This window comes from Gorilla gorilla, chromosome 5 (assembly GCF_029281585.2).
Source record: "Gorilla gorilla gorilla isolate KB3781 chromosome 5, NHGRI_mGorGor1-v2.1_pri, whole genome shotgun sequence".
Taxonomy (NCBI): Eukaryota; Metazoa; Chordata; class Mammalia; order Primates; family Hominidae; genus Gorilla; species Gorilla gorilla.
In genome coordinates this window covers 160,813,105-160,837,767 of record NC_073229.2, presented here as the reverse complement: position 1 = coordinate 160,837,767, position 24,663 = coordinate 160,813,105, and the positions used below count along the sequence as shown (strand labels likewise).

General features: G+C 41.0%; 1 protein-coding gene across 2 annotated transcripts in view; it reads left to right on the top strand.

The window, feature by feature from the left end:
• MAP3K5 (mitogen-activated protein kinase kinase kinase 5) overlaps positions 1-24,663 on the top strand; it is a 236,836-nt gene that overhangs the window by 151,802 nt on the left and 60,371 nt on the right. For both annotated transcript variants that reach the window (XM_055391191.2, XM_019030003.4), the window contains exons 14-16: positions 2,294-2,389; positions 4,728-4,809; positions 19,114-19,247. In XM_055391191.2, the coding sequence (XP_055247166.1) occupies positions 2,294-2,389; positions 4,728-4,809; positions 19,114-19,247 (312 nt within the window). The remainder of the gene's footprint in view (positions 1-2,293; positions 2,390-4,727; positions 4,810-19,113; positions 19,248-24,663) is intronic.

The window sequence follows — 24,663 nt, the reverse complement described above, 5'->3', positions numbered from 1 at the left end:
TCAGTTCACTGCAACCTCCGCCTCCCAGGTCCAAAAGATTTTCCTGCCTCAGCCTCCCAAGTAGCTGGGATTACGGGCGCATGTCACCATGCCCAGCTAATTTTTGTAATTTTAGTAGAGACAGGGTTTCACCGTGTTGGCTGGGCTGGTCTGAAACTCCTGACCTCAGTGATCCGCCCGCGTAGGGCTCCCAAAATGCTGGGATTACAGGTGTGAGCCACCCCGCCCGGCCCCTGTCACTAATACTAGTGACTTCAGATGATAAGCAGTCCATTAAAAAAAAAAAAAAACTTTCTGTAAGGTCACTTTCCTGCATTGATCTTGAGATTACAGTGGTGAACTTCAGTTTGGTTCAGTTCTGACTGCTGTCACAATGCCAGTAGCTTAGAAAATGCCATTTCTTGGGATTTAGAAATAAGATTTTTTTTTTTTGAGAATCAAGAGTCAGTGGTTAAGTCTTTAAATAATTGTTCTGTTGAAGCTCATGCTAAATCAACTCTTGCAGATTTCAAACCAAATTAGATGTGCTAACTACTGTTTACCCCCACGTCATAGCAATGAGAGACAACAGATTTTTGCAGCCTGGTTATGCAATATCCTGTTGCTTTTGGAATAATAATAATTGGTTTTATTAGAGCATAAATTGGTAGAGCGGTCTGAGTCACTAATAATTGGAATTCTCCTGGTAAAGCTACCTGTTACCTCATGAATGATCTGAACAGAAACAAGCAAGATGATGGACTGACTCATTATATATCTTTCAGTCGATACTTTCTCAAAGAAAACTGTACTCTTAATATTTAATTTTTAAAGCCAGTCATTAGCAAGGCACTCACTATTTATTGCTGCATTTTTAAGCAATCCACTTAAGAAAGTATGGTAAATGTAAATTTCACTTTATCATATCTGTTTTCCAATGAATAGATTTTCTTTAATTAGGTATGATAGCCCTATGTAACAGTTGTTGTGGTTTATGACTTATACATAGGCTGCTACTATCTTACTATTGCTGGCTTATATGCTGAGAAACTTGAGTTGTAGTCTGTGACTTCAAAGAGAGCTCATTCTTCCTGGCCTCCTCCTCCACAAAGAAGAGATGACAAACTATGGAAGAAAATCCAACTAGGTCAGCAGCTTGCCTTGCGTCACCTCAGAACTTGCACAGCTCGAGTTAGTGGGCATTAACTGAGCACGAGCTGTGTGTCAAATGTTGAGTCCTGTTCTGCCAAAGATACAAAAATGACTAAGACATCAACTCCTCTCTTGAGGAATTCACAGCCCAGCAGGGAGAGGAACAGACATTTAACAACTCTTGACAATACAGTGTGAGAAGAGCAATGAAAGAAGTATACTCAGAGGACACAGGTATAAGAGGAAGTCTTTCTGTTTAGGGCAGAAGTAGGGCAGGGAGAGAAGGTAAGATCTAAGCTGGGCCTTAAATCGTGAATAGAGTTTCTTTTAAAAGTAAAAAACGACATGCATTCCAAATGGAAGGAACAGCAGGCACAAAGGCACAAAATAAGGATTGACAAACTGTGCCCCATGGACTACATCTGGTCCTTCACCTGTCTTGTAAATAAAGTTTTATTGGAACACAGCCATGTTCATTCATTTATGCATCCTCTTAGGCAGCTGTCATGCTTCAGCAGCAGAATTACATAGTTTGGCCTGAAAAACCTAAAGTATTTTACTATCTGGCCTGTCACAGAAAATGGTTGCTAATCCCTGGCCTAAAACAGCATGGCCTAGTGGGTCAACTCAAAACTGTTTCATATTGCCATAAAGTCAGCCACTCACTGAGTCCTAACCGAGCGCACTTGCACATTGCTTCACTCCTCTAAAATCTCTATAACGAATGAGGTGCTTTTACTGCCTCCACAAATTGACTCCCTAGCTTTGGAAACATTTCATTGTTCTACAGATTGCATAGCACCAGAATCACCGAGGTCAGCCAGCCAGTTGGTATTTATGCTTTTCCTCCCAGCACACAGAATAGTGTAGTAGGCAGGACACCTTTTCCTGCTCTGTTGAAGGATGTGTAGTTTGCGTGTGCTTGCAACACCGTAGAGCAGCCCTGCTCTGCAGAGATGAGGAGGAGGACACCTCTCGGAAGAGTAAATCATTTTAGTAGTGTGGTGCAGGAAGTATCATTTTTTAAAGTGCTATTTATAACTTCTTGTTATAAACAACATTGAAATAAATGGGATTGAATTTAAAACATTTCTTTTTCGTCATAGGACTGTAGAAGAATTGATAGTTCTCTGAATAATGCCTTTTTGTTTGTTGGTTTCAGTATTTCTAAATTTGAAGAAAGATGCTGCTTTCTTTATGTGCTTCACAATTCTGATGATTTCCAAATCTATTTCTGTACAGAACTTCATTGTAAAAAGTACGTATTAGTCATTGTGTGTGAAAAAGATTCTTCTCACCTGATCATTATTTTCTTTCTTTCTTTTTTTTTTTTAATTGATCATTCTTGGTTGTTTCTTGCAGAGGGGGATTTGGCAGGGTCATAGGACAATAGTGGAGGGAAGGTCAGCAGATAAACAAGTGAACAAAGGTCTCTAGTTTTCCTAGGCAGAGGACCCTGCGGCCTTCCACGGTGTTTGTGTCCCTGGGTACTTGAGATTAGGGCATTATTTTCAACTAATGAGTGAACATGTACCTCCTGTGAAGAATTCATGGCTATGTGGTTATATAAATATTTTATTTGGGCTAATATTTTATAATTATATCATAAATTTAACAGATTTTGGGGGGGGTTTCTTTAATAAGTCAAACTTTATCTTAGTCATAACTTATTTTCCCACAGATAAAACATTAAGACTTATTGGTTAATTGTTAAATATTATAACTCATATTTTAAGTGCTCACTTATTGTATATGATTACCAGAATTTTCATTCTCAAATTCTTTTAAATCATCTCACTATTATCTACAATAGTACCTCTTTACCTTGGCTCATATTAGTTAGATCCACCTGGTAGGCTTTAAAAAAACATACATGGCCACCACCTCAGACTAATTATATTGGACATTCTGGTGGGGGTGAAGCCTGAGTTAAGAGCCACTGATCTGATCTATACCAATAAAAGAGATCATCCAAAAATCCATGGACTGCATTGTATGTTTGTGTTTTTCTCCATTGTATGTTTCTCTTGGGCTAATAATTAAATTCTTCTTACTTCTTTAGAACACTATGATTGACTGTGGGAAACTGGAGAAGTGAGTGATAATTTAGAAGCCAAAGTGTAGGTGAAAGTTAGTTTGGACTCAGAATTTTGCTGGGGATTGTTCTTATTTAAATAATTACTATTTGACTTCATTATAAATGACTGATATGCTAGCTACAATATACAGTCGTTCATTTTTATCTTGGTGTGAAAAAGAAAAGTGTTTGTTGAATCCACAATTCTTGGCTCAAGCTTTATCTTTATTATCATAAAACATATGGTGGGGGAAAAAAAAACACTTGGAAATAAGAGAATTCCTAGCTCTTGTATGGACTAATTCTCTACTTACACTTAAATTCTCAAGTCTGTTGACCTGTTTCTATGATAATTGTAGCTAAGATTTATGAAGTGTGTGCCCCAGAACTAATATTTGTTTCAGTCTTCAAAGAAACCCTATTAGATGGGTAGTATTAATATCTTTATTGAAAAGAATAAAAAAAGTAGTCTTGGAGAGTGTAGCCTAAAATCATGTAGTCAATAAGCATAAAAATCTGGGGTTTGAACCAGGCACAGGAGACTTCAGAATGGAAGCTTCTAAAAATTATGCTAGTGCTCCCATCCCACTGTCGAGTGTTATATTCTGCCTAGAGATGTTCATATTGAAAATTTTTGCATGAGTGGCTGATGCAAATCCTTAACCCAGATCTTAAATCATGTCTGTAACACCAGATTTTTTTTTGATCTTTCACTTTATTCTTCCTCTTGGTTAAACTAGCTTTTCTCTCTCACTCATTGTGCTGTTTAATAGCGCATACTGTTATTCCAGTCAGGCTTGGGAATTTTTTTTCTTGTCATGGACCTCCAAGAAATGTGTTTAGAGACAGGAAGAGTGAGGAAGTTGATACCACATATGAACTCCATCAATGGGGTCCAAATTCCAAGATAGACTTTGTTCATCATCATGCTCTCAATGGCCAGAACAGTTCTTTATCCTAGTAGACACTCAGTGAGTATTTATTGAATGAATGGATGGATGGGTGGGTAAGAAAGGTTCTGAGTTGTGTTAGGGAAACTTTTCTTATCACACCATAACCTGCTCTTCCCTTAGGCTGGCATCGCATAGCATGACCTGCCTGTGGGATCATCAGCCCATGTTCACAGTGCTTCCCGGCTTTATGTCTGTGAACCATCAGCCTCCTCTCTGAATGGCCTAGCCACAGCGAGCAGGATGCCAATCTGTTTCTCACTGTAATCACTTTGCTTGTCTCTGAAATGGTCTCTAGAAAAAAAAAAAAAAAAACTTTACAAGAAGAGTTCCTGAAGAAAAATGTATTTGAAGTGAGGCATTAGGTTAGAAATTTCTAGAAAATCCTACCAACCTGTATTTTCTTTTTGAAAAATTGTATTTTTCACATGATCTTGATAGTGTGTTATTGCCTGGTTCTAAAGACTCTCTTAGCTCTCAGTTTTGGTTCTGAAGTCACTTTGAGATGTACTTGCTTATATTTACTATTGTTTGTGTTATGAATGCTCACGTGCTAACTTGTATTGTAGGTTTTTTGAGATGGTGAACACCATTACCGAAGAGAAGGGGAGAAGCACAGAGGAAGGAGACTGTGAAAGTGACTCGCTGGAGGTAATGACTTAGGTGTCCATTTACATTTAGAGCTCAATTTAAAACAAACTATTTGAAGCCTTACTGAGGCAGGAGGCAGGGTGTATGAAGGGGTAGGAGACTGTCTGTAGGCTTTCCTTTAGTGTTAAAAGCAACTTCTGGAATTCCTTTGGTAAAAAAGGGCTAAAAAGTAAACATCGGAGAATTCTTATTCCACAGCACCAAGCATTAGCATTTTACTTATCTGATAGCGAGTAACTATGCTTTATCTATGACAGTGTCAATGCATGGGCCATGGTGTCCTTACACATTTTCTATTCTCCTCTGAGATATGTGCAATTCAGACAAAGAAGATTCACTGAAGATTCTGGCTGATAGCACCCTTGTGGCAGGCATTAATATGCTACACAGAGAACCTGAAACCATGGAAGATTAATGGAATTAAGAGAGGAGGGAATAACAATGACTTCAAATGTTGTTCCTCTCAACTGGAATCCTTTTATTAATGTCTAATGGACACAGAGCACTATGGATACCTACTTTTATATGGTTTTTATTTTTATTTTTGTAGAGACTTGGTCTCGTTATGTTGCCCAGACTGGTCTTGAATTCCTGGGCTCAAGCAATCCTCCCACCTCGGCCTCCCAAAGCACTAGAATTACAGGCATGAGCCACCGCACCCGACTGCTGGACACCTACTTTTAGTTTGTGTCCATTTTCTCTGCCATGTCTGCTGTGTGAAGAAGAGCCTTCCTCCGCTGCAAGGACCAATGCTGGAGTGTGTCAACAATGCTGACTCCAGCATCTTCAATGTCTGAAGGATGACGCTTCTCCAGGCTTGACACATGGCCACCATTTTCTCCAAGCCCTTCCCAGTGTTTGACTTGGGAGAGAACTCTGAATCCAAGTATCTTAGTCCATTGGGCTGCTGTAACAAAATACTGTAAACAATGTGGCTTGTAAACAGTAGACATTTATTTTCTTATACTTCTGGAGGCTGGGAAGTCCAAGATCAAGGTGCTGGTAGATTCAGTGTCTGGTGAGGGGCCTGTTCCTCATAGAAGGTGCCCTCTTGCTGTGTCCTTACATGGTAGAAGAAGCTGGCTAGCTCTCTGTGGTCTCTCTTACAAGGCCACTAATGTTACCCTGCTCTGCCTTCAAGACCTAATCACCTCCCAAAGTCCTCACCTCCTAATAACCGCACCTTGGGGTATGATTTCAACATAGGAATTTGGGGAGGACACAAATATTCAGTCCATAGCACCAAGCCATACTGAAAATTATATTTTTAATGTTAAAGTGAAATTGAAGAATCTATAGCTCACCAGTCTAATTGGCATACTTATTTATTAGATCACGTTGATAATGTCATCTCATAAACTAAAATTTTTGTAGAAACACTGAATTAGTAAGGTAACAGTTGAGAAAAAAATTAATATAATAAATTGTTTTTTGAGACCGGCTCTTGCTGTGTTACCCGGGCTGAAGGTGGAGTGCAGTGGCACAATCACAGCTCGTTGTAGCCTCTTGACCTCCTGGGCTCAAGCAATCCTCCCGCTTCAGCCAGAGCATGCCACCACACCTGGCTAACTTTTTTTTTTTTTTGGTGGAGACGGGATCTCACTTTGTTGCCCAGGTTGGTCTTGAACTCCCGGGCTCAAGCAGTTCTCCCTCTTCGGCCTCCCAAATTGCTGGGATTATAGGGATAAGCACCATGCCTGGCCTATAATAGCTAGTTGTTAACTCTGCCCATAGTTAAGTTCTATGATTATCTAGCAATTGTATAGCTTTGATATTTGTAGTTAAGCCTAAGCCTCTTTCATTAAGGTTGTAAAAAGATGACAGGCCTAATTTGGAAAAAAAATTTCCTGTGCATTAGCTTGCTGTCTATAGAAGTAATAGATACAACTTCTTATTTATGTATGTTTTATATTTTACAATTTTTTATTTCTTATTCAAGTGATTGTTAGGAATTAGCTTTCTTGACTCCTACTTCAGGGCTCATTTGATTATACCTTGTTATCTTTGTTTCTGTGTTAAGTTTTGCATCACTTGATACATAGCAATTTGCCAAGGTAAAACTTAAAGAAACTGAAAATGAAACAATTCTATCAATCATATAGAATTATGAAGGGGATGACTGGAAAATTCATAAAGTATTCTGCAGTGTTACAAATTTCTGGCTTTTTTTTAAAAAAACCAGAGATAGCTATCCTTTGTTTCATGCCCTCCTTTCAGGAACTAACTGCATCTTACCAAAAATATGCATAGCCTAGCCAGGCTGTGGTGGCGGGTGCCTATCATCTCAGCTACTCAGGAGGCTGAGGCAGGAGAATCACTTGAACCCGGGAGGCAGAGGTTTCAGTGAGCCAAGATTGTGCCACTGCACTCCAGCCTGGGTGACAAGAGCAAAACTCCGTCTCAAAAAAAAAAAAAGAGAAGAAAAGAAATTATTCTGAAGTCAGGTGTGGTGGCTTATGCCTGTAATCCCAGCACATTGGGATGCTGAGGTGAGTGGATCACTTGAGGCCAGGAGTTCGAGACCAGCCTGGCCAACATGGTGAAACCCTGTCTCTACTTTAGCTGAGCATGGTGGCGTGCACCTGTAGTCCCAGCTACTCAGGAGGCTGAGGCAAGAGAATTGCTTGAACCTGGGAGTTGGAGGTTGCAGTGAGCCGAGATCGCACCACTGCACTCCAGCCTGAGCTACAGAGTGAGACTTGGTCTCAAAAAAAAAAAAAAGAAAAGAAAAACATAAGAAAAACATTCTTACATTTCTATCCTTTGCATTTCATTAGAATAATGTAAAATTTCTGACAGAGAATGGCTTCTACAGTATTCCCAATGGACTTTAGAGCCTGTAGGAAGAATTCAAGCAGACCGGCTTCAAGAGTCTTGGCTTAGTTTGCCATTGTGCCAGCTAGTGATATTGCTGATGTTTTTCGTGGGTGTTCTTTTAGCAAAACGTGAATGAATGCATGTTTACAGGGATGCTCTGGACTGGAGGATGGTGAAATCCATCGTGGTTGTCTCTCTCCCTGAATGTCCTTTTGTAGCCAGGGCATCTTTCCAATATGAATTATTAAGCCTTAACTTACATTTTTGCATAACTTAGAACTCTACATTATATATTTGGTTACATTTCTTAGATGTTTTCAACATTCTTTATTAAAGTTATTTTATCAGCATCCTGCATATTTGATTAAAATGAATTCTTTAATTTCATTACCACAAATTGAACTCAAACTTCAGCCCATGAATAACAAGCTAAAAATAATTCCTCCACTTCCCATTCTTTACAGTGGAAACAAGAATAATTACTTTAGAGATCATCTGAACACAGTGATTAAGATTTGTATGCAGAATAATTATTTTCTGATGTTTACCTCAATTGAAGGTAGAATTAACATTGTTTCAATACATGCGTCAATTATTCCTGAAGCCTTTGGCTACCTTGGCCCAGAACAAAAGAAAAATGTTGGAAAGGCCAGGAAATGCTACTTAATGTTTTTAACTTCACTTAGGGTGTTGTCAGCAGTCAGCAAAACAGTAACTATTAATGTGGTTCTATAAACTACAAATGTGAAAGTAATTCCTAGAATTTGAAAGACTTCTTAGAAGCCCAAGGCAATAACTCCTTTTCTTTCTGATTGGAACAATAAGGTTTATTTGAAGCAGTACAACTGTGGGTGGGATTTGGCTTCTTTCAGGTCACCAGCCCCTTCTTCCTTCTGATTCAAGCTGGATCTACTAAGAACTCCAGGCTGGGGTCAGGAGCCTTGGGCCCTGGTTCTGACTTTGCCGACAGTCAGTTTCATAACCCCAGACAAAGTTCATACTCCCGCTGGGCTAAGATGACTTCATTCCTTAAGTTAGAGTTGAAAAGAATACATACATATATATATATATATATTTTTTTTTTTTTTTTTTTTTTTTCCAGACAGAGTCTTGCTCTGTCACCCAGGCTGGAGTGCAGTGGCATGATCTTGGCTTACTGCAACCTCCACCCCCGGGTTCAAGCAGTGCTCCCACCACAGCCTCTTGAGTAGCTGGGATTACAGATGCCCACCATCATGCCCAGCTAATTTTTGTATTTTTAGTAGAGACAGGGTTTCACCATGTTGGCCAGCTGGTCTTGAACATCTGACCTCAGGTGATCTACCCACCTCGGCCTCCCAAAGTGCTGGGATTATAGGCCTGAGCCACTGCACCTGGCCAAGAGCAAGAGGATCTTTAATGTCCTTTCCTGCCTCTAATTTTTAAAATAATATTCAAGATTGGTATAAATTGTACAAGGTTATTTCAAATATAATGCAATACCACTTCTCAGAGAAGGATTTTCTGTCTTTTAACGAAAGAAAATCAATTTCTTTTGATTCAAGGCTATGTTTTTTGACTCAAGGATGTATTTTGACGTGGAAGGATAATGAACTCATATCTCAAGTAATTTAATATGTTATTGTTATAATACTTTTATATTGAAATCATCAAACAATTGATCAGAGTTAACCAGCCTTGGTCTCCATTGTTCTTCTTCCTGCCTTCCATGTCTTCATTAAAAGTAAAGGCATCCAGCAACCCAAGCCAGATTCCTGAGAAACCCCTCCCAACCCCTCTTAATCCCTCATGCCCATTCTTTCCTGCAGCCCCTTCATTTCATCTTCTCGGTCACTCCCCTGATCTCAGGTCTTCATCCTCTATCATAGCCTAACGTGTCTCATGCTTTGTCTCTGTTATCATCAGAGAAATCTCTCATACAGATTTAATCCTGTGACTCCCCAAATTAAAAACCTTTGATTCTCATTTTTGTTTTTTGATACAGAGTCTCACTCTGTCACCCAGGCGGGAGAGCAAGTGGTGCAATCTCGGCTCACTGCAACCTCCGCCTCCTAGGTTCAAGCAATTCTCCTGCCTCAGCCTCCTAAGTAGCTGGGACTACAGGCATGCACCACCATGCCCAGCTAATTTTTGTATTTTTAGTATGGAGTTTCACCATGTTGGCCAGGCTGGCTTTGAATTCCTGACCTCAAGTGATCTGCCTGCCTTGGCCTCCCAAAGTGCTGGGATTACGGACGTGAGCCACCATGCCCAGCTGATGCTCCTTTTTGTAGAAGGGAGTATTTGCACCATACAATGTTCTCACCCCCTCTGGCTGTAGCTTCCCCTTTCCTTTCCACTCTGTGGTCCAGCGGTGCCAGCCTCCTTTCCACTTTCCAGGTGGCCACGCTTCTCCGGCCTCTGGGCTTGACATGCAGACGCCCAACCTCACAGACTTTTCTCCTCAGTCCCACTTAGTGACCAAAGCCTTAATTTTTCAGATCCAGGTCCTGTGTCCTTTTCTCTTTGAATCATTTCTCAACTCCCCTTCTTGCTTTTCTCTGTTCTCTTAGCATTTTGGCCCACTCCTCTGCCTAGCTCTTCTCCATGCATTGTAATCTGGTAGCCTGCACTGGACTGGACAGTTAATGTCCCATGGCAGGATGGTGGCTTTATGCCCTTTTTAATCACATGAGCTCACATGGTGCCAGGTGTCCAAGTAGAAGAGATTCAATCTGAAGGGTTTGAAGCTGGGCAGTGACAAAATCAGAGTTGTTTTAATATTAGGTTGTAGCAATAATGGCAAAAACCACAATTACTTTTGCACCAACCTAATATCTCAAACTGGGAGGAGAGAGATATGGATGGGAGAAGGCCTCCAATCCATATGGACCTCTCTGCTTGAGCCCAAGAGGTCAAGGCTGCAGTGAGCTAGGATTGCGCCACTGCACTCCAGCCTTGGTGACAGAGCCAGACCCTGTCTAAAAAAAAAAAGAAAAAAAAAAGTGACATTATTTTCATTTGACTCAAATATCTGCAGGAAGATGGAAGACCTTACTGTTTTCTTTTCTGATGATTGGCCTCATATACCTTAGTAATTATGGTTCAGAATTTATTTCAGTCAGTTTGGAATCATCATGTAGCAAACTCTTTTTTAACATCCTATTTCTATTTTTGTGCAGATATGAAGCTGAATACCCACAGTTACTTCCCTGCCTGAGAAAATACATCACTTATAGTGTTGTATGATATGAGTATCAATTTGTTATTCATTCATTCATTCTGTTGGGAACGGGGAAAAGCCTTTTTCTTGTACCAGCTTATGTTCAATGGTCAGGGGCCTGCAAATTAACTGACAAAAGACAAATTAACAGGAGAGCAGACAAACTTTATTCTTTTGTTTTGTTTTGTTTTTGAAACAGAATCTCCCTCTGTCCCCCAGGCTGGAGTGCAGTGGTGTGATCTCGGCTCATTGCAGCCTCTATCTCTTGGGCTCAAGCGATCCTCCCACCTCAGCCTTCTGAGTAGCTGGGACTAAGGTGTGCACCACCATGCCTGACTAATTTTTGTACTTTTTATAGAGACAGGGTTTCACCATGTTGCCTAAGCTGCTTCCTTGGCCTCCCAAAATGCAGAGATTACAGATGTGAGCCACCATGCCTAGCCAAAATTTATTCATGTAGTCAATGCTAAGTCAATGAAAGAGACTTACACAAAGAATTGGCTCCCTAAACAGCTAGAGTTGAGTGTTTATATATCATCTTAGTAAGAAAGAGGGTTAAGACTTTAAGAAAGTGTATGGTGGGAGACTAATGAGAAACAAGTGTGAGGAACAGAAAGTTTTGATAAGGTTTTGTTTATGCAACATCTCCTCTAGGTGCAAGTGGTCTATCTCCTCTTTGGTCATTAACCTCCTGGAGAGGAAATAAACGGCAAATGTATTTTAGGAGGCATTGCTTATGTCCGCAAAAGAAGTTTAGATAAGGTTTTTTTCTGTTGCTGCTGTTTTTCTGATGTTTTCAGCCTAAAATCATCTTCATCCACATCAGTGGGTCCAAATGGATCTCACTAATGCACTCACATATTTTTTGGACAGCTATTGAATGGTAGGCACCATTCCATGTGCTGGAGAGATGGCAGAGAACAAAATGGAGAGAAATTCCTGCTATCACTGAGAGCTTACATGCTCTCATCTAAGTCTTAATCGGGCCCAACTCTGCTTAGCTTCCGAGATCAGAAGAGATTGGACGCATTCAGGGTGGTATGGCTGTAGACTCAGGTTACTTTCTAATGAGAGACGAACAATAAACACAAATAAGTAAAATACCATCTATAGTATGTTAGATGGTGATCAGGGTTAAGGAGAATAATAAACCAGGGAAGGGTTTAGGAAGTTACAGTGTAGCAGGGAAGTGCAATTTTAGACAGGAAGGCCTGGGAAGCTCATTAAGAAGGTAAGATTTAGGCCGGGTGTGGTGGCTCATGCCTGTAATCCCAGCACTTTGGGAGGCCGAGGCAGTTGGATCGTTTGAGGTCAGGAGTTCGAGACCAGCCTGGCTAAAATGGCGAAACCCCATCTCTACTGAAAATACAAAAATTAGCCGGGCATGGTGGCAAGCGCCTGTAATCCCAGCTACTCGGGAGGCTAAAGCAGGAGAATCGCTTGAACCTAGGCACTCCAGCCTGGGCGACAGAGTGAGACTCTAAATAAATAAATAAATAAAAGAAGGTGAGATGTGGCCAGGCGCCGTGGCTCACGCCTGTAATCCCAGCACTTTGGGAGACCAAGGCGGGTGGATCATGAGGTCAGGAGATTGAGACCATCCTGGCTAACAAGGTGAAAGCCCGTCTCTACTAAAAATACAAAAAATTAGCCGGGCGTGGTGGCGGGCACCTGTAGTCCCAGCTACTTTGGAGGCTGAGGCAGGAGAATGGCGTGAACCCGGCAGGCGGAGCTTGCAGTGAGCTGAGATTGTGCCACTGCACTCCAGCCTGGGCGACAGAGCACGACTCCTTCTCAAAAAAAAAGGTGAGATGTGAGTAAAGATCTAAGGGAGGAGAGATCCATCACACTAGGTATTTGTACCTGCAGTGCTTTTGGCATTCTATTAATGTTATTAGTAGTTATTAATGTTTTGGCATTTACATATTAAGAAGGCCATACAGACTGAACATTAACAAAGCTGCCATTTGGGTCTTCGAGGTGATTACTCACCTAACGTGGTTAAGCCCCCGCCGAAAGTGCATGGCTTTTTCTAAGGTGGTTGTTTCCTTCGAGAGTGCAAGGACTCAGTGAGTCACCACTTCGTTGTTTGGCCTTGTCAACGTTGCCTTCCTACACTGATTCTCTTCCCACTACCAGTTTAGATTGTTCTGGGCAGACAGCAATAAAGAGATGATTCTAGAAAAATTCTCACGATTGCCTCAGAATGAAATTCTTGTTTCCCTTAGCAACAACCTGACTTGCTAACCTATTACCATAGAAATAGAATGCAAAATATATAAGCAATGTAATGTTACCTTTTATTTTTTAAAACCCTCTCTTCTACTATTCCTGGCCATTACATAGATGATTCTCTGTCCTTCTAGGCTGAACCAGTCCCTTGTTTCTTTTCAGCTTTCTTTCAAAACTGCCATTTCAGTTTCTATCTTTATCTCGTAAGAATAGAAAGGAGAGATAGAAAAACAAAGCAGCAATTACCCACAGAGATGGTTTTACTTAAATAACACTGCTCTTTTTACAATTCCTTTTCATTTTACTATCACCATTTTGCTTAACAGGAGTCAGCTTCTATATCTAATCTTCTATATCTAATACATAATCTTTTAAATCTGTATCTAATACATAATCTTTTAAAAAAAATAGTCTTCTGATGCCTTAGATTCCTATGAGAAATGAAAACTTTAGCAGCCTCATCAAGGTTTATGTATTCTTCACTCTTCTATATAAGCATACGTGTTGTAGAGCTGGACCTGGTGGTGTGCACCTGAGTCCCAGCTATTTGGGAGGATCACTTGAGCCCAGGACTTTGAGTCCAGCCTGGGTAACATAGCAAGACTCCATCTCTTTAAAAAAAAAAACTGCTGAGTATGATGGCTCCCACCTGTACTCCCAGTGGTTGGGAGGCCGAGGCAGGAGGATCAGTTGAGGCCAGGAGTTCAAGGCCAGCCTGGGCAATATAGCAAGACCCCATCTCTACAAAAAATAGAAAAAATTAGCTGGACATAGTGCTGTACACCTGAAGTCCCAGCTGTTGAGGAGGCTGAAGTGGGAGGATTGCTTGAACCTAGGAGTTCAAGGCTGCAAAGAGCTATGATGGCACCACTGCACTCCGGCCTAGGTGACAGAGCAAAACACTCTTTAAAAAAAAAAAAAGATTTAAATATATCTATTGGAAAAATGCTTTCACCCAAGAATAAACCAATAATGACTCTAAATGTTTTGTTTTGGGATCTAGTTCTTTTCTAAAAAAGTTCTCATCACATTTTTCTATAACTTGATTAATTAATTAAGCAAATAATTACTGAGCATCTACTACAAGCTACATGCTAAAACTGGGGATAGAGTAATTAAGGATTAAGTCCCAAGTCTCGAAGAGCTGAAGTGTCCAGACGAGGATGACAGAGGCAGCTGTAAGATCTTGAAGGGCATTGTCTTGGTCCGTCCAGGCCACTATAACAAAATGCCTTAGACTGGGTAATTTATACCCAATAGAAATGCTTTGCTCACAGTTCCAGAGGCTGAGAAATCCAAGATCAAGGCACCAGCAGATTCAGTGTCTGGTGAGGGCCTACTTCCTCTAGATGGTACCTTCTGTGGGTGCTCACATGGCTGAAGGCTCAACCAGGCTCCTTCAAGCCTCTTCATAAGGGGACTAATCCCATTCATGAGAGCTCTAGCCTCATGACCTAATCACCTTCTAAAGGGCCTAACTCTTAATACATTGTGATTCGGTTTCAACATACAGATTTTGAGGGCGCTGAAGAGGGGGGTACGCAAACATTCAGACCATAGCAGGCATTTATGCTGTGCTAAGGAGTTTGGATTTCATCCGGAAAGTAACAAGCTGCCAATAAAATAGATGCAGTGGCACTGACATGGAAAGTTCATGTGGAACTTTGGACTTTGGAAAGTTCACTGTCAATTTAGTGGAGAATAAATTGGGGAATGGAGCAACAAGAGAGGAGAAAAGCCTCTGAGCTTTTTTTTGCAGAGAAGTGCTTTTCTTCTGTGCTACTTCTACAGAGATTCTGAGGCAACTGCGGTGAGAATAAGGAGGTAAAATGGATTTGTGAGATTTTAAGAAGAAAAATCTGAGAACAGTTGGCAATAAATTTGAAATACATAGTAAGAGAAGGAAAAAAAAAATTCTAAGAGGACAGTGGCTACCAGATGTCTGCTAAAAAAAAGCAAATGGATGTTCAGTGGATATTAACAATATACTGTAATATCTTTATAACACTGGTATTTGGAAACAACTAATAATCACCCTGTAAGCTCTTATTCTATGATAGGGTTTCCCTAATGCATAGGTAGTGGAAAGGATACAAAATCTGGAATCTCACAAGCTAGTTTCAAACCACAACTCTGATATATTTTCACTGGAAAAAAAAATTTCTGATCATTTGTAAATTGAAAGTAATCAGAAACCTATTACACATGCTTATGATGATAGTCAAGTGAGGTGGGTTATTGAAACTTGTTTTTTTTTTTCCTTTAAGATTATAAAGCATTGTAGTGTAAAATGGTGGTGGTACTAGATGGAGTGTATAGGTTTCTAATCCTTTGAGAGGGCACATCAGCAAAGTTGAGCTTCTTTACCTGCTGCTGGCTGGGTCCCACTGGTGGAATTCCAGTGTGGCAGGCACAGCATTGCAGAAGTCTAGACCACAGGAATTGGGTGTGGAGACTTGGGCTCCTTCAGGTGGCATTGTTTGGATTATGCTTCCTGCCTCCTCGCAGGAGCCCAGTTTTAACTCTGAGTTAGAGCATGTTGCTAAATGATCCCTGCTGCCTGTTCCTTCCCTCTGACCACCTATCACCTGGTCACTCTGATTATCTACCCTGGACGAAGACAGTCTTCAGCTTTACGTTAGGCAGCCAGAACAGGGCTATTCTCTAATGTGCCACTGGATACTTGGCAATGGGTAAGTAGTCATCTCCCTTCCAGAGCTTGGCCTCTGTCCTGAGCCAGAGAAGGATTCATGCTAAGGAGGCCAGTGCTCACTCCAGCCCTAGCATTGTATTAGGCATAATTTTCCCCAGAAGACACCACCTGACTGCCTTCTATAAGGGCCTGGAAACCTGCTGGAAACAAATAACCTGGAGGTGGTAGGGACATGCTCCACCCCAGCCCCATCCTCTCGAGTCATGCATGTGTACCCAAGAGTTTGCAGAGTGATCTGATGAGCTACCTTTGTAGGTAATTTGCCCTTTTATGATCTTTTTGTCTTTCGTATTTTGTAGTTTCCCTATGTCATATCTCAGTGAGTTTGTTTTTATTTTTCCTATTTAGGGCTGAATTTCTGGAAGTTGTATTCAATTCTCTTTCAAGTCTGGCCTTTTGTAGAATATCTTATCTTCTCATTTTTAAATATTTTATATCTTTATGTTAAATGTACATATTTTATAACTATATTCTATCATTTCTGACTTAATGAAGTCTTGAGGATTGAGATTTGTCATATATGTTTTCACTGATGTTGAATTGTTTCCTTACATAGTTTATATTTTTTGGATTGTGAGTTCAACTTTAGTGGTGCATTATCAGTAAGAATTCTGCATAGCAAACTTGAAGGGGTCTGCTATTAAAATGTTTTTGCTTTGTTTCTGCCAGGCACTCCAGGGATATCCCAGGCTCAAGAGCAATTATGAGTACTATAATAAGTGTTAATTTGAAGTTCAAACAGCACCAGGATCAGCTATGGTTGAAAGTGTTTAGAGAAGACCTATTTTTGCTCCTCCAGAGCTCAGTCTTGAGACAAACCAGCCTTCTTTTTGTTTCACAGTGTAGTGGGCTGACTTTTCTAATCTACCCTTTCACCAAGGGCCTGGTTTTGTGTGTTTCTGCTCTTTGCCTGGCGTAGGCACTAGGCCATACTTCCTATCCCCTCCTGGGCATTAAGACCCAAGCCCCACATGAGAGGTCAGCAAACTATAGCCCCAGGATCAAATCCAGCTCACTGTTCATCTTGGTAAATAAAGCCTTATTGGAACATAAACATGCCCATTTGTTTATATATCAGCTGGGCTGCTTTCACATCACAATGGCAGAACTGAGTAGTTGCTACAAAGACTAGATGGCCCTCAAAGCTAAAACATTCACTATCTGACCTTTTACCAAAAAAAAAGCAGACAAACTCACACCCTAGATTAATGAAACTGAAAATCTTGCCTTCATCCCCACCCTTTGGGCTGCAGGAGTTCTTGTGATTACCTGCTAGTATTCCTTTCCTCTTCATTTCTAGCTTCTGCAGTCACCTTTACTCTTTAGTAAGCCCAGCTAGACATTTAAAAGTATGTCTGTTTTATTTTACCTATGTGTTTTTAGCAGGAAGGTTCTCAGGTATCTGGTCTACCATCTTGCCAAATCCAAGCCTTTCTTCTACTGTCTTGGTAGCAATATGTTATTCTTTTTCTGTTTCCTTGACTTGACCATTAAACTTATTCATGTTAAATTTTTATTTTCTAATGGATTTTTTTAAGATCATGAAATTTTTCATCTACCTAACTCCATATCTATGGAATTTGATAAATAATGTTTTTCTTCTCATTTAAAAAATTACTGTGTAATTCCCATGGTCATTTCCTTTTTAACCCATTGGTTATTTTAAAGGAAAGTAAAATATACTTTTGGCTGTCTTATTTTTAGTATTCTGTGCTCAGAGATCATGGTCTTTATGATATCAGTTCTTTGGAATTTGTTGAAATTTTTCTTTGTTGTCTAATATGTGATCAGTTATAATATATTTTTCATGTATGCATGAAAGGAATCTGTATCTGGGTACAGAGCTCTCTCTGTAGATGTTATATCAGACTTGTTCATTGTGCCATTAGATTCTCTATTTTAAAATCTGTGTGCCAGATATATTCCTTTCTAAAAGAGTTCTGTTAAAATCTGTTGTGGTTGATATTTGTGTATTTTTCTTTGAAATTTTATCAACTCTGCTTTATATATTTCAAGGCTATGTTGTTAAAGAGCATAAAAACTCATGATCATTGCCCTCTTCATAGATTACTCATCAGTATTAACGTTAAGTTTGTTGACTTATACATGTTATAAATCATTTTTTTTCTTTGAGATGGAGTCTTGCTCTGTTGCCCAGGCTGGAGTGCAGTGTAGCCATCTCAGCTCACTGCAACCTCCGTCTCCCAGGTTCAACCAATTCTCCTGCCTCAGCCTCTTGAGTAATTGGGATTACAGGCGTGCACCACCACACCCAGCTAATTTTTGTATTTTCAGTAGAGACGGGGTTTTGCCATGTTGGCTAGGCTGGTCTCAAACTCCTGACCTCAGGTGATGCACCTGCCTCAGCCTTCCAAAGTGCTAGAATTACAGGCATGAGCCACCACACCTGGCCAGAAATAATTTTTTTTAACGGCCAACTCAGACCCTGCTGTGAGGTGAATCTAACTATGGACTGCCAGTTTTAAACTCCAGCAAAATGTAGACGATATGAAAAGCTTGTTCTAATGTTCTCTCCCAGGGGTCTGTAGTTTTATGCTGGGTTTCTACAGGGACATGCCTTGATCATGTGATGGCCCTAAATCGTTTAGTTCCAGTCCAACACAAAGGATGTGGCTTTGGGGTGATGCCTCCAGATCTGAGGAGGTCTCTACTGAATCCTTTCTGTAGATCCGGTTTTCCATATTTGGCTGACATACTTGACAGTTTGGAGTTTAGAACTATAGATATTTCCTTTCTACATCAGAGATCAAAATTTTCCTCTATTTTTCACTTAAAAAATGTTTTTGGGTCTTGGGGAAACGGTGGGGAGTGGTGAAGTAAAATAATCCTGACTTTATCATTGGCACCTGATAAGATGTCAACATTTTCTTCTTACCCAAAGCCTTTCGGTGGTTTTATTCTCCTGGCAGTGTGAAATGCTTTAACAGCATCAAAAGCTGAATAACAAAAGGAAGATTTATTAGATGTGATAGACATTGATAGATGTTGATGCTAGTTATACACTGTTTCACTGACCTCCAGAATCAATGAAAAACAGGACTGAGTGGGTAAAAGAATCTACATGGCTTTTGGAGAAGCAATTCTATGAAGTTAACTATGTAATCCCCACTGTATTTGTAACAGTTGTGAAAACATAAACACAGTATCTGCTTTATGTTGGGAGCATTTATTTGTTCATCCTTGAAGCTTCTTCTTAGAACTTCAGCCTGTTAATGCCATCTGATAAGATAAGGAATAATGCTCTTGGAAAAAAATTTGATGTTTGAAATGTAGAATGAACTAATGTTTTGATCTTTTCTCCCCATTTTTCCTTTTGTAGTATGACTATGAATATGATGAAAATGGTGACAGAGTCGTTTTAGGAAAAGGCACTTACGGGATAGTCTACGCAGGTCGGGACTTGAGCAACCAAGTCAGAATTGCTATTAAGGAAATCCCAGAGAGAGACAGCAGGTACAGTAATTGTAGCTACTAAAAGCTGTTCTGTAGTACTTTGGGTTGTTGACAGTATTTTAGAAAATACTTGATGATATTCTAATGAATGAAACTGTGAAAACTTCACTGTGTGAATTAGCTCCTTCTGAGGTTTCACTGCTGCATCATTCAGTGTTTGAAGTGCCAGACTGGTGGGGAAGAACGGGGCTTTCAAAGACTAGAAAAGAGAATGGCCCTGTGTGTGTTGGGCTCAGGTTGTCTTGGATAAAGGTGGATGTATTATGTGAATAGATGAGGAATAAGCACTATCAGAAATCGTTTAGGTTGGAACTAGTTCTAGGTTCCAGTCGGGCATGTGAGGAGCTTGGAAGTTGTCATTCCATCTTAACAAGTAGAAAGCTGAACAGACTGAAATCAGTGGCTCTTCTTGGATTGGTCAGTGAAGTTGCAAGGGAGGCAGCTGCCCCTGAAATTGGAGAGACTGGAAAACTGAGAGACTCATAACTTACTGAGCAGAAATCCATGATCTGCTCACCTCTGTGGGAACCAGTGCTGGGGTAGGAAAACTGAACTGTAACTGACAAATCTCTAGAGGCCCACTGTGAAGTCTGAGTTAAAAACTCCAGCGGGACCCAGTCACTGGGGGCTGGGGGTGAGGGTCACACTTTCATGAGTTTTGGAGCTTTACCAGGTCCTCACAGAGACTTGAAATGAGAGAAATCCCATTGTGCTTCTGGCAGCAAGAAAGGAAAAGTCACTATTTCTCTCTCTTTTTTTTTTTTTTTGAGACGGAGTCTTGCTCTGTCACCCAGGCTGGAGTTCAGTGGCACGATCTCGGCTCACTGCAAGCTCCACCTCCTGGGTCCATGCTGTTCTCCTGCCTCGGCCTCCCGAGTAGCTGGGACTACAGGTGCCTGCCACCACGCCTGGCTAATTTTTTGTATTTTTAATAGAGATGGGGTTTCACCGTGTTAACCAGGACGGTCTCGATCTCCTGACCCCGTGATCCGCCCGCCTCAGCCTCCCAAAGTGCTGGGATTACAGGCGTGAGCCACCACGCCCGGCAAAGTCACCATTTTTAAATACGCTGGAGCATTCTGTTCTTAACAAGGTCTGTCCACAAGAGACTCTATTTTACCGGAGCCTAACCAAACTAGGGGAAGTGGAGTACCAAATTTAGCCCAACTCTAGCTGTCCTGTCTCACCTAAGGGGGCTAAAGCTAAGGAGCACTTGTAAAATTCACAGCCCAGGGGCACTGGCTCACTGAAAGACTGAGACCTAATCACAGACCTGTCGAACTCTTCCCCTCCCTGACTGCTTCCCACCACATCACTAAAGGCCTATTTACTGCAGTACTTTCACTTAGGATATCATGTCCACCTTTCTATAGAAAACTATAAGGCATACTGAAAGACAAAAAACACAGTTTAAGCAACATAGCAAGTGTCAGAACCTGAACCAGATATGGCGGGGATATTAGAGTTATCAGATTGCGAATCGTATTCACATGCTTAGGGCTCTCATGGAAAGGTAGAGATTGTGCAGGAGCAGATGGTAATGTAAGCTCAGAGATGGAAATCCTAGGAATAATTTTTAAAAATGCTGGAGATCAAAAACAGTAATAGAAGTGAAGAATGGCTTTGATGGCTTATTAGTAGACTGGATACAGTTAAAGAATCTCTGAGTTTGGGAATATATCAGTAGAAACTTTCAAAATTAAAAAAGCAAAGAGAAAAAAGACTGAAAAAAAGACTGGGACAATATCCAAGAACTGTGTGACGACTACAAAATGTATAATATATACATTTTTGCCATCAAAAGTAATTAATGGCAAAAACCGCAATTACTTTTGCACCAACCTATGCTTGAAGAATTGAGTTGAATCTCACATAGTGAGGCCTTGTGAAAGGTGGAATCTTTTTTAGGAACAAAAATGTTCAGGAAACTGAAGCGCTCTGGTGATAGGATTATCTGTTGCTCACTGCTCTTGTGCTCTGCCTTATGGTTTATTTCTCCAACTAATAATTCTGTCTTCTCTCAACCTCATGATTTCTGCTGCCTTAGGGCTTCCCTTACATCTCTCTGTAAGGCAGTGCTCCTGTAATTAGTGAAACGCAGTTGTAGTGTATGATACACAGTTGTGTGTGTTGTGTATTCAAAGTCTGAAAGAGAGAGGATTGGATTATTTAATAGATGGTTATTATTATCCATATTTGGCCAGGCTTTAATGCTGGGCTACATCATGGGCTGACTCTGGCTGCCCTTGAGTCCACGTTCTGTGGCCGTGGTCATAGGCCACATGACCAGCCTTCCTTAGGAAGGACCCACCCCTGAGCTCCCCAGGTTACCTGTCTACCCCACATCTCCAGTTATAGATCTCAAAGGCATCTCAAGGTTAACAGGACCAAAACTGAACCTGGATTTTTTTCCTTTTTTAACTTTTATTTTAGAACCAGGGGGTACATGTGCAGGTTTGTTACAAAAGAATATTGTGTGTTGCTTAGGTTTGGAGTACAAAGGAATCCATCAAATATACCTAGGTAGTGAGTATATAACCCAATAGCAAACCCAGATTTTATTTTTATTTCCTTATTTCTTTAAGTCAGAGACTCACTCTGTCATTCAGGCTGGAGTGCAGTGGCCCCATCTCAGCTCATTGCACCCTCCACCTCCCGAGTTCAAGGAATGCTCATGCTTCAGCCTCCTGAGTAGCTGGGATTACAGGCCTGCGTCATCATGCCCGCCTAATTTTTGTGTTTTTAGTAGAGACAGAGTTTCACCATGTTGGCCAGGCTGGTCTCGAACTCCTGCCCTCAAGTGATCTGCCCACCTCAGCCTCCCAAAGTGCTGGGATTATAGGCGTGAGCCACCACGCCAGGCCGTGAACCCAATTTTTATTCCCAAATGTACTCTCCCTAAAGTACGCCTTGTGTCATCAGTTACTGTCTCCCCATGTATCCAGCTGCTAAGGCTAACCTCCAGGATTCATTTGATTCCTCTCTTTCTCTCGCACTCCACATCTACTCCATCAGTAAGTCGTACTGTTTGTTGTATCAGCCTCTGCAATATATTCTGAATCTCTCTACTCTTTCTGATCACCACAGCTGCACCTCTAATCTAAGCCTTCAGGCCTGTCGCTGGGACTCCCTTCTAGTCTCTGCAATCACCTCCTAATTGGTCTCTGCTTTCACTCTTTCCTCCACTCCTAGTCCATCCTTCTTTGAGGAGTCACAGAGGTCTTTCTGAAGTTAAAATCAAATCATGTAGTGATAATGATGTGTCAGTGAAGGTCCATCAGTTGTAACAAATGGACTACTCTGGTGGGGAATGTTGATAAGGGGGGAGGTTGTGCATGTGTGGGAACCAGGAGTGTGTGGGAAATCTCTGTACCTCCCTCTCAATTTTTCTGTGAACTTACGAACTGCTCTAAAAAATAACATCTATTTTTAAAAATCACATCACGTCACTACTGCCTAAAACCCTTCAGTGGATTCTTATTGCAACCAGCATGAAACCCAGAACCCTTACTTTGAATCACAAGGCCATAGGTGATCTGCTTCCTCTGTGGCCTCACTTCCACTCCAGCCACACTGGTGTCTCTCTGTTGGGCATACCAAGATCAACCCAGACCTTGGCAGGATTGCCTCATTTTCATCACTTAAGCTTTAATTCAAATGTCAAGCCCTCAGAGAGGTCTTCTCTGACTGTCCCAAACTGAAAAAGACACCCCCTCCCATGCAAGCACTGTGTCCGGTCCCAGCTCTTTATCCTTAGTGCATGACTTTCACACTGCCTCCAGGTTCCATATGTCAGTCCAGAAGGAAAAGGAAAACAGAGCTTCCCAGAACTGCCCAGTATACTTTCTCTTCTGTTGCACTCGCCCAAAATGCCTACCCCTACCTACAAGGAACTAGGAACTCTGGCTTTTTAGCCAGCCATTTGTTTCTCCAAACAAAATCATAGAAAGAGGGAAGAATAGATACTAGGTAAGCAAACAGCTGTTGCTGCCTGCAGCATGTGTAGTTTCATTCAATTTCATATTTGTTTGGTGTCGTTCCAGAGTTTCCTCTTAGTTAATTCATGAGACATGATTATGGATTCTTATGAAACAGTAATAGAAATTACTCATTAAATACCTAGGTAATATATATAAAGTTGTCATCTTAAAATTTTTCTTTCAGTCCTATGCGTTCTTAAGGAGCATATGTATAGATAGTGTAGACTTTGAAACAATATGAAATTTAACGAGGTCATCACTATCAAATTGCTGCAGCCAAATTCACTAACCTTTAGCCACAGCTCCTCTCTTCTCTCCTCCTGATGGATTTAGGTGAACACTTGGAAGAAACTCACTTTTAAAATCACCCTGTAGTTTAAGTTTATTCAAATGCTACTATACACACACAAAGCACACCAACACCAACAAGATGTTTCAGCTCCTATTCTGTAACAATGCAGTTGGTATATGTGATTTGCACATGACAAGCCCTTAGCTTGAACAGCTGGTGCAGGGCATCTTCTTATTGACAATATAAAGAGATCGCAGACAACTCTATTATTGTGAAGATACAGCAAACAAAGTTGTTTCTATCCATGTAACCTGGAGGGGTGTGGACATTCTGTTGAAAAAGATAGCAGTTACAGTTACAAAGCATAATTACAAAAGTAGTGTGATGTGAATAATGCATGATACAACCTGAGTGTACACTAAACTACCATCTGTAAAGAAGGATCAGAGCAATGGAAACAATTTCTCCTCTGTTTCCTTCATGTTCTAAAACCACTTTGTTAGAGAATCAAAGTGGTTGTAAGAGAGAAGAGGTAGATTTAGTATGCTGTCATCATCCACCCCCAACTAGTTGTTAATCTCAGGTTGGCTTTCTCTTCTGATATTCTACATATCCTGAACTGGTTATTTTTATTTTATTTTATTTTTGAGATGGAGTTTCATTCTGTCTCCCAGGCTGGAGTGCAGTGGCGCCATCTCGGCTCACTGCAACCTCCGCCTCCCGGGTTCAAGTGATTCTCCTGCCTCAGCCTCCCAAGTAGCTGGGATTACAGGCACCTGCCACTACGCCCAGTTTTATAGTTTTAGTAGAGACGGGGTTTCGCCATGTGGCCAGGCTGGTCTTGAACTCCTGACCTCAAGTGATCTGCCCACCTTGGCCTCCCAAAGTGCTGGGATTACAGGAGTGAACCACTGCACCGGCCGTGGACTGGTTATTTCTATGTCATTTTTCACCCAGCTGTATATGAGAGACAACAGGGGAGCTTTTAAAAATACTGGTGCTCAAGCTCTACTTCCAAAAATCCTGGGGTGGTCCTGGACAATTAGAATTCCTCTAGGAGATGTAAATATCCAGTCAAGGTTGGCAACCACTGGTCTAGATGGTTAGCAGTAGGGATTGGACTCAGAGGGGATGTCTGGGAGAT